The sequence below is a fragment of the Amphiura filiformis genome, chromosome 4 (genome assembly GCF_039555335.1).
Source record: "Amphiura filiformis chromosome 4, Afil_fr2py, whole genome shotgun sequence".
Classification (NCBI taxonomy): Eukaryota; Metazoa; Echinodermata; class Ophiuroidea; order Amphilepidida; family Amphiuridae; genus Amphiura; species Amphiura filiformis.
In genome coordinates this window covers 77,986,117-78,003,161 of record NC_092631.1, presented here as the reverse complement: position 1 = coordinate 78,003,161, position 17,045 = coordinate 77,986,117, and the positions used below count along the sequence as shown (strand labels likewise).

At 36.6% G+C, this 17,045-nt stretch overlaps 1 protein-coding gene across 1 annotated transcript; it reads left to right on the top strand.

Annotated features, from left to right (window-relative positions):
* Positions 1-749: 749 nt before the first annotated feature.
* On the top strand, positions 750-15,750 carry LOC140150398 (sodium-dependent phosphate transporter 1-B-like). The gene is made up of 12 exons (XM_072172411.1): positions 750-944; positions 1,176-1,326; positions 2,794-2,934; positions 5,789-5,874; positions 7,215-7,311; positions 7,908-8,024; positions 8,578-8,709; positions 10,064-10,093; positions 10,746-10,823; positions 12,399-12,609; positions 14,054-14,239; positions 15,471-15,750. The coding sequence occupies exons 1-12, from the start codon at positions 750-752 to the stop codon at positions 15,748-15,750; spliced, it is 1,704 nt and encodes a 567-aa protein (XP_072028512.1).
* Positions 15,751-17,045: the final 1,295 nt, after the last annotated feature.

The following is a 17,045-nucleotide window of genomic DNA, read 5'->3' as shown; positions in this document are numbered from 1 at the left end:
AATGTACATTTTAATACAAAGTTGGGTGGGTGAAATTTTTTTTTTTTTACTCATCAGTGAGGCAAAAATTTTTTTTTTTTCTCACTAGTGGGCAAAGTTTTTTTTTTTTTCTCACTAGTGGGCAAAGTTTTTTTTTCAAAAACTCCCATGCCCCCCCTGAAATCTAATGGTGCGCCCCTAACATATCCCGGCCGGGCAACATATGGCTCAGTAGTTCCAGGGTTAATAATATTATATTTTGTTATCTTTTATACAGTTAATCGCTATTAATAGTCGCGACCAGGCTGTACATTGCAAATGATTATGATAATTATCAAAACATAGGACCTTTGAATCGAATGGACTTTTGAATCGAAAACCATATCTATTATGAGATATGAATGCGGGCCCCGATGTGGGCCAATGAACTTGTGCATTAAATAACATAATAGTAAGAACAACAACATACGGATTCGCATATACAAAATTTGTCCAGGTAAGTTGTTTTATACCAATCAAATATCTCATATATCATGAAGACGGGACAGGGCCATCAAGGAAATCCTTAGCGGTCAATCCTGTCAGCGGTTCTGTATAGCATTTGCCGGGAGCTTTGATAGCGTTAGATTGATAAATGTTCCAAAATGTGTTGATTTCAAGTTTTCAGCTGCTGGATAACTGTAAACATTCGTTCATTATCATCAATAATTACCTGAAATTGAACTTAGGACATTTTCTCGCTCACCATTGTAGGAACCACAGATGCCAATATGTGGTTGGTCGATGATTTATTCGTGTTCGTAGGTACCACACCACCACCGTTTCCCTTTGACAAGGAAGATGTTATCTGGATCGTAGTGCTCGCTTTCATCATTTCATTTATTCTTGGTGTCGCTCTTGGTGCCAATGATGTTGCTAACTCATTCGGTACATCTGTAGGAGCAAAAGTGCTCACACTATATCAAGTAAGTATGTTAAAAATAATGGAATCTACTAAAGTGGTGAGGCAGGTGTATTATAATATGGAGTCATCTTTGTTAGTTTCAAATAGTGTAAACATAGCAGCACATTATTTTCACAAATTTTGGAAGATCTTTCTAAGTTGTTTTAAAATATGGCAAACTGAAGGAAACGGTAGAATAAAAACATGTCATTGCTAATTGTTCCCAATTAAACTATGATACTCTACTTTATAGGCATGTTTCATAGCAGCGATTTTCGAGACTGGGGGTGCTATGTTGATGGGTTACAAAGTATCGGATACAATAAGAAAAGGTCTGTTCGATCCACTCCTCTATGAAGGCTATGAAGAGCTCCTCATGATTGGCAACTTATGCGCACTTGCAGGTAACTATATAGACTAGATTGAATACCGTAAAACATAATAATACTTGGGTACAATTACGAAGTACAAGTATGTTAATATAGCCCATTAATCAATTAGACAATGAAAGACATATTATCGACACAATTCGGGGCTTCCTAATAAGTATGATTGGCAAATGTTTGAAGCAATCTTAACATGAACTAATTGCATTAAAACGTCCGATTTTGAGGGCTTGAGCCAGAACTGGTAGCAAAATAGAAGACAACGCCTTGTCAATCAGATTTTCTTCGATGCGAATGATATGCTATCATTCTGTTGTTCATCAGGTCCAGGGTAGATAGGGACCAAGCTGCTGCAACACTTATATCCAGGATGGTACCTACACTCGGTTTCAGAGAAGAACCGCGGCGGTCCCTTGCTCTGATTGACGCTAGCGTCCGGTTAATGAGCTCAAATTTGTGTTCCTTTCAAGAGCGCTGCTCTGCGCTGTCCAAAGCTTTGACAAGTAATCGGCCAATCAGATTATCGGGTTGTTGTTATGATTGACAGACGATTGAATAGCCAAAATGAAGGTAAAAACGACCGAGGCACTGATTTCAACTTTGAAATAACTTTGAATGATGAAAACAGCGTAAATCTTCTCATAGTCACCTGTGATCTTGTTCTCATTAAAATGGTCAAAATAGCTGGCCCCCTACCACTTAATCAACGGACGAATCGGAGGACAATCGGCGCAGCCACTCCCGGGAGCCACCCGTTTTCATCGCATAATTACCTGAAGGCTTCCGGCTACTTTGCCAGTTAACATCGCACGTTGTCACCCCACATCTCAGGCTACAAAGATTGATTAATATTAGATCACACGATGTTGTGGTTAAATACCAAGAACAAAATTTAGCATGGTTATGCTAATGTCATTACGTAATCAAGAATTCAACATCACTAATAATACATTTGTTTTGAAAGATAAAGTTACAAAGTTGTCTGTTTACCGAGTCTGTTTATGTGCACAGTGATTTTCATCACTTGTTCTAGTGTACCATTACCTTGTTGTTTTTGCAGGTTTAGCACTTTTTTGAGCCTTGGAACTGGTAATTTTTGGCTATCGAACTTTACCTACTTCTAGTTCTAATGCCTACATTTGCTGTTTTTGCTACCCCTGCATATTGTCTAGTCTGTTTTTTACTTGTTTTCCCACATCAGGTTGGCGTACCTTGCTTGTTTTCTTTCCTGTTGTTCATATTCAAGGTATCCTCTTGTATCATTTATTGATCCTTGATGTGTTTTGTGCCCTCGTCCGTTAGATTCACCATTACCCACAAGTTGTATTTATCGTATAGTAAATGTCATTAAAGCCATGTTTAAGTAGAGATAAATAATGATTGCGAGAACTTATTGACCGTTCTTAGTAAGCAGTTAAATATATTATAAATCAAATGTAATATCCGTAAATACAGAGCTTTATTTCTTCAAATTTACATCTCCAGCCTCGTGTATCTGGCTGTTCGTTGCCACCGGGTTTAGAATCCCCGTCTCTGCTACACATAGTATCGTCGGCGCTTCTCTAGGGTTTCATCTGGTAGCCTTTGGTGGTCTAGGTGTGAATTGGAGAGTTGTTATTCTTATTAGTAAGTACAATATACCTTTATTAGGTTTAAGTTAAGAAGTAATTCAATACAGAGTTTATAATAATTTCGCAAATATACTAGACAATAAGCATTACCATCCACCGGTACATTTTGTCCAGGTGAGCGATATCCAACAATGACAACTTGGGTTTGAATCTACTTTTAATTCTATCATTTTGATCATTATCGAGATTCTAAATATATTACAGAAAACAACATGGGCTTGTGACTTGTATCTACCAAATAATGTGAGGGAACATTTGAAATCATGTCCACCTCACTTTGAAAATGAGGTGGTATGTGTCCCTCTTCCCCAGGATTGACGCACATTATGTATATTCAATTAGCATGATCAGCAACACTCTTAGTGTGGCATACGACCTTGGCACATACAGAATATCGAATATACTGACTGCGAAAAATTCGACCAGTGTGCGAGAACCCAGGCGAAAATCCCGGTTCCGGCATTCCATGAATCCCCGGGTACTCATGCTTTTACCATCGAAATTGATATGATTTGTGCATGTGATTCGTAACCAGGCGCTATTTTAACGTGCCTCCTGGCATGTTTGTGCAGTGATATTAAAATTCCGTGCAGTGAGAATTAAAAATCCGTTCTTGAAATATTTCTATGCATATATGGGACGCCCCCATGTCGACGCCCGTATGTGGGTTTCCGACAAATTTAACCTCATATTTGGCCATTTTATCGTTAAAGGTGCTAAGTTTTGCGCTCTTCTCGCGTATTTGTTCCACTTTTGTATCATAGGCCTATTTGACCATTTTAGCTTCAATATGGAAATTGTTTTGCGTGCTTACGCCAGTTTGGGGAAATGGGAAAATCTTTCAGATTAGTTTTAAGATATCTAAATTGGCTTTTTGTGTTGTAAAAAGTGAAATATGTAAATTGGTTAGGGTGTAACTTTGTTTTTACTGGCGGGTATTAAAAAGGTCAGATAATTATATTAGCCATAAACAAGCAATGTCATAAGTTATTCCAAATCCCTCTTGCAAAAATGTTGCTTTTAATGATACCAGCCATCCCTGAAAATTTGAAGAAAATCTATAAAGCCGTTATGGAGAAACTTAAAATTTTGCGATGACTCTTAACTTATGCAAATTTATGCTAATTAGTACTAATTTGCTTATTAATTATGCAAGATCATTTGCATAATGAATTTCAAAGCTTACAATATTTTCAAAACACATAATTATAATTATTTGATATTATGAACATTTTTTTAATCAAACCCTTATTTTTTCTTATAATTTTCTTTATTTATACTACATTTTGGTCCTTGGTTTGGACATTTAATAAATAAAATGGTGCACTGTAACTAATACGGTCAAAAATTAGTCACTCAAATGGGTATTTTTAAAAATCTTCAAAACACAAGGGGGGAACCTCCCCGTCCAAACAAGGGTGGCTGATTTTGAAAAGGGGGCTTTTTTTTTTTTTTGACCTTCTCCAAATTTTCCCCAAAGAACCTAATTTTTTTCGCTCACTACGCTCACAATTGGGCGACTTTTTGACCGAAAAAGCATGTTTCTTTGTGGACATTTTTGGTCTTTTATGATGGGGGTATCTCTACCTACGCCCCTGCCTCCAACACTCCCTCCCCGCAAGCTCGCCGACGCTGGTATATTACCGAGACTACATCGCCAACATGCAGTGACTTTTGTCTCCTAAAATAGCCCCTGCTGTATCACCCTGAAAGACATTCAGCTATAACTACAGCATGGTTAAGTATTTCATTATGCAGAAAATGTACTAATAATATTGTACGCATTGTCATTTCTATCTGGAGTAGCCTTGTTATTACAGACTGATACAGAAAACAGGGAGACAGATTTTCCTTCCATCATTTAGTCATTTTTAAAAAATCTCGAAAATATCGACATTTTGTACGTAATATAATATTTGTTAACACGTTTGTAGCTGTTCCTTGCTGCGATAAAAATGAAATGATATTAATAATATAATCATACGATCAGCATGATTAGTGCAAACACAATTAACCAATCATTAATCATGCACATTATCAATTTCGTTTATACAATACATGCATAACTGTGCTTAATGAGTTCAACTAAATTTTATCATTACTATGGCGATAGTGAATCAGTAATGGACATTGAACATGACATGATTCCATAACACCTTTACATGAACTCATACACCGCTAGAATAATGAGTAATATTTTAACCCAACATTGCTTTATTTTTTTTCCAGAAATTTACTTTTTACATAAGTTGGATAGTTTTTACCCAAGTTAAGTAAAAGGTACCATTTTTACCCAACTGCTGGCCAGTGCTGGGCACCATGTGAGCAACCCGCATAGGTTGGGTCAAAAATTGTGCAAATTTTTTATCCAATGTTGGTTACAGTTTAACAAACACCGGGAAAGGTGAATTTAGACAAAAATTGTTTACCCATTATTGTGTGATTTAAAAGTGTTTCAGGGAACGGATGTTATACCCAGTGCTCTAACAGTGTATTAAAAGTAAAGTGCACATTGATACCTAATTGCATGGTTCGTATACAATATGCACACATTTTAAGCTATTAGGCAAGTCTGAGAAGCAATAAGTTAAATTAGATTTTAATTAACTAAAACGTTAAAATATAATAAGCAATTAAACATATTTGGAACAAAAAATGCACTGACAGTGACACGACGATATATTTCCACCCCAAAATTACGTTTCTTTGTTTTCAATTCTCAAGACATGCGTGAGATAAAAATAAACGGAAACCAACCAATTTTGAAATGTAAGAGAAGTTGCAGTCACATGACGTGGAAAAAAAATCATATAGCTTATTTTCTCTTTTCTGTTTATTCATATTTTCAGTTTTGTCATGGTTTTGTTCACCTGCTATCTCTGGTGCAATTTCATCAGTTATCTTCACTATACTCAACTACTCCGTCTTGAAATCAGTACGTATGCTTGGCATTCCACTATGTCTATACTAGACCAGGATATAGACAACAACAAGGAATATCACAAAAATATGACTTTCACACAAAATATTTTTTGTTGAAATTTATTTAATTCTGTGAAATTTGCATTCTTTAAATATCGATATCACTGTAGCTTAAGGTTACTATCATTTTTTTCCGTACAGTTATAGAGGAATGATTCACGTTATCATAATACGAGATCAATAATGTCTTGGAGTAAATATGGTTATGTGAGCCATCAAAAGTATTTTTGTGAGCCATCAAAAATAAAAGTCAAAAAACGGTTCAAATCCTTTCCATGCTCTACTTAGTCATGACCGTTTGTACTATGAACCAGACATTGTTGAAAGAATGTGCCCATTGAGATATCTTTTGTTGATTCCGAATGATAATATTGTGGATTTGTGTATTTACCCGTCAACTCACACACAACTGCACAAAACAGTACGACGCAGAGATTCAGTCTTGCCAGATAATTCGGTCGATTCATAATACGATGCGCCTCCAGCATTTGCTAGGAGAGAGGTCAAAATACGCACTGCATAATGGGAAAATGTCGACATCCAAAACCCGCGTAATACGAATGCAACACTGGAACATGTTAATGTGTGTTTGAATATCAATATAATGATGCTACACGCAAATGAGTAGTAAAGCAGCATTTTACCGTTATAGTAGATCCATTTTCTATTTATTGATCACATGGAATCCTCGTGGAGCTGTTTACTACATTATTATTATCACATTCGCGTTAAAATCCAATGGTGGTTAGAACGGAAAGAGCAACCGATGGCGGCGCATCGTATTGTGAATCGCCACAATTGTATAATGTCATCTCTAAATGTTCGTGCTATTTATAAGCAAAATGGCCATTCAATCTTTACAAAATTTATTATTTTTAGGTAAATGAATATGAATAAAGGAATAAAGCCAAAATGTTGAGGTTTATGCTTCATATTTTGATTATCCTTTTCAAACTGCCTATTTGACGCAGTCAGTAAGTCGTCAGACTTATAACCAACGGAGGATGAAGTAAGACATGTAAGAGATGGCAGGTTTGAGTCCCATTAAAGCCGTGGAAACTATTGTTCTTTAATGCATGATTGCCTTCCAATTTGAGCTGCAGGATAGTTAGTATCTTAGTTAAACATGTGAAAGTTTCTTATTACTTTTCCCTTCCCTCTACCGTCTGTCTCCTCTCTCTTCCTCTGTTTTCTTTATCAGTCATTTATCCTTTTGTGTCTAATTAAATTAAAATAATGAACAGCAATTGATGAATAAACCTCATTGGTGGATTTGCTTTAATTAATTTCCAGAAAAATCAGCTGCGTAATGGATTGATTTCCCTACCATTCTGGTATTTTCTGGTATTTTTCGTCAACATGTTTTCGATATTTTACGGCTCATCAGAGAGTAAGTACAGCTTGCGGAATAAAAATATCTAAGGTTTTGTGAATTTGTATTTCTCATCATCTCTATAATTTGCGATTGACGTATCAGACCAGAAAACTCATCAAAGTTGCGAACGGGTAACTATTAAGCAACCGAAAACGTGGCCTTTTAAATATGCCATAAATCTAATACCGAATCACAACATAAAAAACCAATGTTATTGTAATATTTCGTCTCTCCGATATTTGAATGTCAAAAGTCGTATAGAAGCCTTGCATACTTTTATCGATTGGCTCCAAACAAAGGATTTGAACCGGTGTCCTTCACCATTCACCGTAATCATGGCGCAGTGCAGTCCATTCAATCAAATGTTGTCATCAACCTATTTGATCGTAGTGCATTAGTTATGTGTGTGAGACGAACTGTCGCGGTAGATGAATCATGCTTTTGTTGAATACATTTGAGAAGTCCGCCATATTTACTGTATGATACGTCATTATGCACAACCTCTATTGACAGTGTTGAGGGCAGGTGCTTTGGTGTCCATATTGTTATTACCGTTATGTTGAATGCATCATACATACAACAATTTAACAATGGCATTGTCAATATTTCAGTTTTCAAAGCTATTGATGAATTATGGGAGACCTTTGCCATCGCCATTGGAACGGGTGTAGGTGTTGCAATATTGGTAATATTCATACTTATACCAGTCACAAGGAAGAGGGTCTTAGGTGAGTTGTGACAAGTTTCTAAATTTTTACCCTCACTAAAACATCCCCAACAATAACACACACACACACCCCCACACCCCCCACACACAATAAAAATGTTGTAAAATGCAAGCAAATATAAATGCATTAACCCGTAAACCCGTGCAATAATACAATATTTATGCACACCTCGTATTTTAATAACGTTTGCTCTGATTGGTTCGCACTATCTAGTATGAAACACAATTAATGCATGGTTTGCTCTGATTGGTTTTCCCGATCTTCTGATTGGTTCTCACTATCACACTATCTAAGAGCGTATGAATTAATATTAAAGCATCGATCTTATACGAAATGAGTCAAGAAAATCAATACTTTCCATTTATACTTCCTTAGGTCTTTTACTTCATGAGTTGTGACCAATAATATATTGGGCGTGGACATGGGCGCGGAAATGACACCCCTTGGGATAGAACCCATGCCATTCTTGTGTGTTAGCCTTATTTGTCGCGATCCCTTCTAATCCGCCTTAATCAGACAGTAAAATGCTAGATTTGCTTATTTTTGTTTATAGCTACAAGAGTTAAAAGTGCCGAGAACGTAGAATCAGGTGCAGCAACGGAAACAAAAAAGAGCGAGGATAATGTCAGCGACCCCAGTCCAACAGAAGAAACTGATGAAAAGGAACAACAAACTGATAAGGAAGGTAATGTGGAATAAACATATTAAAAAGACAAAGTAAAAGAAACGCGTGAAATGGTGAAGATTGGTCATGTGTCATATCCCTCCGTGGTTCTTGAAATATGTTTTGACGGGATGGTGCCACCCGAGCTTCAAAACCCCATAACCCATTTAAAAAAGTAATTTTTTTGCAGACGTAATTTAGTGCATTTCACGTGGACCAATTTCCTTAAAATTTTGCGTGTGTGTGTGGAAAACCCCAAAGTAATTATTATGGCAGTCGGGTGGCAAGATTTTGTACTTTATTCTCAAAATTACAACAAATGACTTAGGCACTTATCGTAGTAGCCCATCAAACTTGAGTTTACTTCTTTTTTAATCAGCTTGTATATCAAAAGTGAGTACTATAATATTGTTACCAGAACTTATTTACTTAATTGACTTTAATAAAATAAAGTGTGGATTTATATAGCGCATTTTCTCTAGATCTTAGAGGACCCAATTTCGCTGCCATGGTGAATCATCACAATCAGATCGCATCAACTAGGCCAGTTGTTGCCGAACGGCTCAAACCTATCCGCACTTAGATTGTAACATCCACCAATTATCTGTGCAGCTCCCCAAATTCCATTGGGTGAAGGAAGCTTTTGATAACCAAACAACTAATCACCGATTTTTGCGATACAGAATGAAACCGGAGAAACCCTGCTAGAGCGGGCATGGAATCAGGATAAACAGTGGCGTAGCCAGTGGGGGGGGTTGGGGGGGCAGGGGGCCGGTGCCCCCCGCTCGTCATGGCCGTCGGTTCATGTAAGGCCGTCGGTAGACGTAAGGCATTGGTGAAAAAAAATTGGGTTAACAATAGATTATTTTATACCCAGGAGAAAGAAAAATGGGGAGAATTATATAAAAATGATGAAAATTTTACATAAATATTTTGTGTTTTATGTTGATTCCGCCTATAATCCTTTTTTTTTTTTTTTTTTTTGCTCTTCACTTTTTCAAACCATGCAAAAAATATTTGGGTCAACAAATCACAACTTCCGTCGGCAAAAAATATTTCCGTCGGTACATTTACAAGTTGTGCCCCCTCGGTTCCAAAATCCTGGCTACGCCACTGGGGATAAACCAAGTGCACATGAGTCCTTGAGCCTCTCCGGGGCTTGCACCCGGGACCTCAGTGGTGCAAGGCGAGGGAACTACCGCTGCGCCAACTCGCTCCCCCTTTAGAACGATCCTGCTGAATCTCATCAATAAAATATGATCATGTAATCTGCGAGCGTTTTGTAAATGATATTTTAGGCGGTAATCATGACAAAATAATAATAAAAAAATTGTCATGAATAAATGGCTACAATTTATTGCATTCTTTAATACAGCAACAGAAGACGTGGAAGAAAACGATGAAGGTAAGTAGATGTAGTGTAGGTAGGTCACTGTAGGTTGGAGCCTTTTGAATTTTTGACCCCTGTATGACCTTTTGTGACCTCTAGTGGCCAAAATGTCGTAAGTGGGGTCAATAAGTTTTTTGCAATCAGCACATCACTTTTTTTTACATAGGACAGGCTTGTCAAATCTTCCACACCCGATATTCTGATTAAAGCCAGTTATCTCCTGACGTCAGTAAAGGTGAACACTGATGGCGCTATTTATCTTAAATCTTGTTTTCATCATTACAAGGAGTAGACCCTGGTATAATAGTGGCATTAAAACATCAGAAAAAGAGTAGCGAATAGCAAGGACATTTTCAAAAAAGTTTTTATCATGAAATGCAAGGAATAACTTATAATATATATAAAAAAGCGCCCTCGATTTGCACACAAATGTGCAGTTTATAGAATGAAAATTACCACAAAAAAGCAGAAAAGGCTGAATAAGTTGATAAAGAAACGAAAATATATGTTAAAATAGCTAAAATAAATGTTTATTTGCTTATAGTTTAAAAATTTAATAAATGTCCATATTAAACAACCGTGTGTTTAAAACATTTTGTTGCTATTATATTAAAGACGTTTTATAAGACTGTGTCTTTTTGATATATTATTACACATTTTCTAACAGATTCCAAGGATCAACCTTCAACATCCAGCAATGAGGTTGAAGACAATGTTGATGATCCGAAAAAGATACTTTGTCCTGGTAAAGACATTATGATATAATACTATACAATATAATTAAAATACATGAAAATTCCTATGGAATGAAACATAATGCGTTATCATGGTTATAAGACAATACAATATAATTAAACAACGCAATATACCACAATACAATGCAGTACAGATATACAGGGTGCCCCCCCCAAAAAAAAGAGGCCCCTCATTGCGCCCCCTTTTTCTCCTATTTCTGAAAATTTAATCAAATATATTTTGGTATGTAAAAAAACCTTGAATCGTTAGCTTTAATAAACCAAAACAATTTTATCAATCGGTTCACAACTTTTGAAGATATGCTCTTTTAAAGAAATGTACCCGTTTTTCACTTTGTCCACGGAGAAAGTTTGGCTACTTCAAAGATTGAAAAGGAGTAAACATACCATGCATGAATATCAAACATTCCTCAATGATAACTTTATAAAATAACTTTATTTATGGAATGGGCTTTACCGGTGGGTTTATGGGCAATGGATTTTGTTAATAGTGTCATTCATTTGTGGGTAAAATGGATGCCGAATGGGACTTCTTTTGCTTTACTTGCAATTACTTATTTTTTCTTGGTTATTTATGCCTTTTGTTTTATTATGTTTTTTACTTTCTTACTTTGTTGTTTCTTGATTTCTTTTTTTTATTTGCAACATTAGTCATTTCTCTTTTTAGGATAAACGGTAGCCCTAAAAGGCTGTTTGGTTTGTCTTTGGTTCTTCTGAACTGAGTTTACTGTGCTGCTCTGCCCTCTACCTGGTGGCCTCCTTGGCGAATACAGGTTTCAGCCCCGGTCCTCATTGCATCAATTGCATTGCGCACCATCCTTTTGCGCCGTCAGTAATACGTTTGCGAAGATCTTAGATTTTGCCACAAAGGAAAAGGTGGTGTGAGGTCTGGTGATCGTGCAGGCCACTCCACAGCATGAGCCATCCCAACAACTCTGTTTGCTATCCGTGGACAGAGTGAAAAACGGGTACTTTTATTCAAAAGGGCATATCTTCAAAAGTTGTGAGCCCATTGAAATAATTGTTTTGGTTTATTAAAGCTAACAATTTCAGATTTCTTTACATACCAAAATATACTTAATCAACTTTTCAGAAATAGGAGAAAAAGAGGGCGCAATGAGGGGCCTCTTTTTTTTGGGACACCCTGTAATACAACAAAATCTAATATAATACATTACACAATACAATACAATACAATACAATACAATACAATACAATACAATACAATACAATACCATGCAATACAATGAAATACAAGCCAATAGAATACAATACAAAACAATAAATTGCAGTATGATACAAATCTATGTGTTGGTTTACTAGACTCAGATAAAAATACAATAATCCTAATACATAGCATCTCAGAGAGGCAATTGTCCCGATGCAAAACTATTTCATCGCTGTCCCAACGACTACGAGTTCTTCACTATGTCGTGATAGCATTAGTTTCAAACGTTTTTGTTCAATTACATTCACCAAGAATGAATGAATGAAACTACTTTCGACTGTCGCCACAATTAAAGTTAAATGAAAGTAAAGTTTAGTTTCGGGCATTGATATTTCAGACGACACTCCACCATCGTACGAGACAGTACAGGAGGGAAAGGTGGTCATCACAGAATTTGAAAAAGATGCACCAAAGAGCATGATGGTCAAGAAAGGTAGTGACGAGTGGAATTCTGTGAAAGACACACCTGAAGTAAGGGCGTTATGTGCTCCAATGCAAGTCATGTCAGCTTGCTTCGCAGCTTTTACACATGGAGGAAATGATGTCAGGTACTAAACATCTTAGGTTTAGGCTTAGGTATAAATCCATGTAAAATTATCTAATTGGTGACTCGACAATTTGGTCAAGTTTGTTAAATACCTTCATTGAATATGGAATCAGCACAGTGGCGGCGGCGGAAGCGAGATGGGATCAAGGTGGGCTGAGGGGATACGTCCCCTAAAATTCGTCGCCCCTATATCTATGACCCGTGAATTCAGATTTTTAATCTGCTTGTCTTCACTATTTTAATGCTTTCGCAATCATTGAATTTGCCAAATAAATTCCTGGGGGCACTTGTTATAACAGTTCACAACCAGGCGAGGTACGCATTAGGCTATCAACAAATTCACATTAAGTTCAAATTTATTTGTTTTCATCTCAATTCACATCAATAGTACAGAAAATGAAAATGCGAGATAAAGAATACATTATGGTTTTGCCGCAAAACGCAAAGCGTGAAGCATGTGGCACCCAATCTGAAGAAGATGGAAATTTAACTTACACTACAATATTAATGTGTACAATGTTGATATCATGTGGCCGAAATAAGAATGAAAAGAAATTTACTTTTATGGAATCATAAAACTAGATAATATTACTCAAAATTACAATGATAAAATAAATAATAAATATATAGATTGACACAAAGCTGGATGATATGATTAGCGTATGATTCCATCGATAACAAGTAATTTTGACAAGGTCGGTTTCAAATATATTGTGCCAAATAAATTAATATGGGTTTGGGCAGACAGGACAGTACAAGACAGGACAGCAAAGTAGAAAAAGACATTTGAAGAAAACGGGTACCTTCATCGCACAGATATTACCAATGGCATAGCATGTTTCTTGTGTATGGGGCGTGGGCCCAAACCCACCAAAAAGTTGGGGGAATGTGGTAGGTGCGGGTGGTCACCAGACCCCCCTAACCGGCAAAAGTGTACTTTTCAGAGTAAAAAATATCACAGAAGCTCTAAAGTAAAAAGCAAAATAAACAAACATTTTTAGATGTACATAGTCCACTTGTTGCATTAAAGTGAAGGTTCGTAGTTTTGGATGCTAAAAAAGAAATCAAAAAAAAAGGTAATAAGTTTTGCATTTGTGAAACTTAGGCTAGCAATGCAGTGGTCCAAGATGGGAAATGGCAAATTGAGTCATCCAACTGACCTTTCCCTAAATAATTATTACTCTTTCAAAAAGAAATGCGTGCTCAACGAGAAAAATTTGTATTTTTTTTTTGTTAAATTTTTTCTTGATCGAAACGAAAAACCAAGTTTGAAATCTCAATCCAAGCATAAGCGACACCTGCCATTTGGCAGTACATTAGGTGTAGCACATAATTGGATAGCAATATCGGTCTACAAAAAGAGTAAGAGTAAGATTCAATCCAAAAATGACATAATTATACACAAACAAGAGCTAAGAAGACTGGTCTCAATCTTATCTCCACAGTAATTGTATCGGGCCATTGGTAAGTCTTTGGATCATCTTCACTACTGGAGAGGTGCATCAAAATGATCTGACGCCATTTTGGATTTTATTCTACGGTGCTGCTGGTATTTCATTCGGTCTGTTTGTGCTTGGACGACGTGTGATTCAGACTGTGGGTGAAGACCTTACACCAATGACACCCTCAAAGTAAGTAATACGAGTGACTAAGGAATGTATGGGATACCTGTTAAAAGTCCTTAGCTCAAGGTGAGCATTTGACAACTTAGAAAATTATGCAACAATAATAGGCAATTTTAAATGTTAAATACAAATTGGTGCTGAGAAACATGATCACGGACTTAAAATTAAAGTGATTCCGATCTGCCAGTGTCTTACATCATTATACCATTTTCACCCTGATGTGGCAGTGACGTCAATGCGCATTGGGCGCAGCTTCAAATTGCTAGCTTTCGCGCAAAGTGCTGACGTACACACGCATGCGTTTAAAGATAACGCATATATGCATGAGCGAAACGGCTGCCTCAACGCGTTGACGTCACTGCCAAATCGGGGTGACAAATCATGAAATGGTACAGATGTCTTTTCATGCATTAATAGGAATGAATTTCATATTATCATATCAGCAGATCAATCAATCAATAATTGTTTGGTTATCTTGAAATCAGCAATGATAGCCCAAATTATAAATTGATTTGTCAGCTAAGGGGTTTAAGAAGATAACAGACCTTTTCAAATCGAAGTTTTCCGAAGTTTGTTATGGATAACCGCGTTTACAATTCCGGGTCATCAACGCTAACGCAAACGCAACTATTACGTCTGAACACAAATGTGCGTGAAAGACACCGTCAAGCGTTGGGTTTGGCTTGTGCAAGAGATTTTTATATTGGGAAGACCACACGAAGGTCAAATCAAATGTGCCGTAGACGACAAACATCTGCAATTACTGTCACATTGTGAAGTGCCAAATAGTGGAAGTGTTAGTTCAATACCTTTAGAAAATATTTATCCGTGATGGCTCATGTTGATTTTGGCTAAATACGTTGTATTTTCACTCAAAAGGGTATGTGATTCCGCTTGATTCATTCTGCGCAAATTTGACCCCTAGCTTATTGAATAAACGCTGCGGTTTTTCCGATCTTTTCCGATCTTGTTTTGAAAAGGTCTAGCGCAGATCATCTAGAGATGGCCTTTTTGCTAATTAAGAAATGAATTGATTATGTCTAGTGCTTTAATATCTACCTTGAGATTTTGCAATTTATATCTTAAATTGTAAGATTAAGACAACCCCACGACGACACACGCCCGTACAGCTGCACACCAAACACACAAAATCCAGTGGATATATCCATGATATCTGAATCCTTTCTTATACGACCCCAGTGTTGAAATATTCTCTTTTGATTTAACCTTCATACAGTGGTTTTGCGATTGAACTTGGTTCAGCAACAACTGTTCTCATCGCTTCAAATCTTGGCGTACCAATCAGTACCACCCACTGTCAAGTAGGATCCGTCTGTGCAACGGGATTTGTGAGAACAAGACGAGCAGTTGATTGGCGCTTATTCAGTGGTATCTTCAGCGCATGGGTAGTAACCCTACCCATTACCATCCTGCTGAGCGGTGCTTTGTTCGGGCTTTTGCAACATGTAGTGCCAAACTTGTATCCTCACCCAGTTTGGCCAACTCACAACTACTGAAGTACATCAAGTAGTACGCGTTTGACGTCACCGTCAATCAAACTCAGAAACGGTTTGTTTACCATTCCTGTTATATTATGTGATGATTGCTCTATGGTCTCAAAAGTCAGGTCTTAGTAATATGAAACTGTAGGCACGATGTCAACAATAAATGCCCATAAATCTTGCCCTTTGCCTTGTATAATAAAAATTCCTTTAAAAGGAATAGGGTGGGCAAATGAAAAATTGTCAAGAGAAATGAAAGAATGAGTAAGTCAAGTTCACAATTAAAAATAGGGAAATATGACACAACATCGATTTCCAATAGGGGAATAACACAAAACGTATAAAACAAAGTTAAAAGAGTTTTTAACTTTATACGTTTATACGTTTGTTATTCCCCCATTGGAGGTTGTGTCATATTTTCCCTGATTTTAATTTGATATTGCTTATCCTTTGTTCTCTGCTGGTCAGTTGGAACAGATTTTCCCTGTTTTTAGGCCTATATTAACCCTTCACATCATAACACAAGACGTTTTATGTTAACACTAATGGTTATAAAACTTTTGTAGATAATAGTTATTTAAAACATTTTCGTAATCATACCTAGAGGGTTTTTTTTATCATCAGATAGAAAGACTTCTGCTCATCTTCTCTGGTGAGACAACAGGGCTGGGGTATCTTTCCATATCAAAGTTTAAAAATCTGTCATATCAATTTCCTCAATATGTTGTATTGCAACTTATGAGGGGAAATGTTTGATTTTACAATATTTCGATATTATTTTTTAACTTTGTAACTTTATTATGATGAACATAACTGTATTTCAAAGCGTCAAACTATATCATTATTTTGTCCCAACAAAAATAATCCAGGGAATAAAATATTCATTCATATTTCTACTGGTGCACATGCAATTATTTGTCTATAATACCTTATACAAGCACTATTTGTCACAAGATTTGAAAAGTAAATAGCCTATGTACACACTGAACACAATGCACATACAAGCTGTATTTAAGTATAGTCCTCTTGCTCTATGAAAAAGGGATGTTTATCCAGGACCAATTACTAGTACAAATGTAATTATCCCCTTCAGCCAAATTCACTCCAGGCTAGACTGGGGCACCCCAATGATAAACCACAGTAGACAAGCCAAAAGATAGAAAATTGTTATGTAATAATGGTATTATGGGATATTTTTACACCATTTTGATAGCTCTATAATTGGGCATCAGCAGGGGGTAATTGGATAAATTTGTGGGTTTGATAGTAATTCCTTCAGTAGAGCAACCAGAGTATAGGCCTACATGCTG

Coding starts and splice junctions, on each gene's coding strand:
- LOC140150398 (XM_072172411.1), top strand. CDS start 750: ATGTGGTTGGTCGATGATTTATTCGTGTTCGTAGGTACCACACCACCA. Junction 10,094..10,745: donor CGTGGAAGAAAACGATGAAG/GTAAGTAGATGT, acceptor ATTTTCTAACAG/ATTCCAAGGATCAACCTTCA. Junction 14,240..15,470: donor ACACCAATGACACCCTCAAA/GTAAGTAATACG, acceptor ACCTTCATACAG/TGGTTTTGCGATTGAACTTG.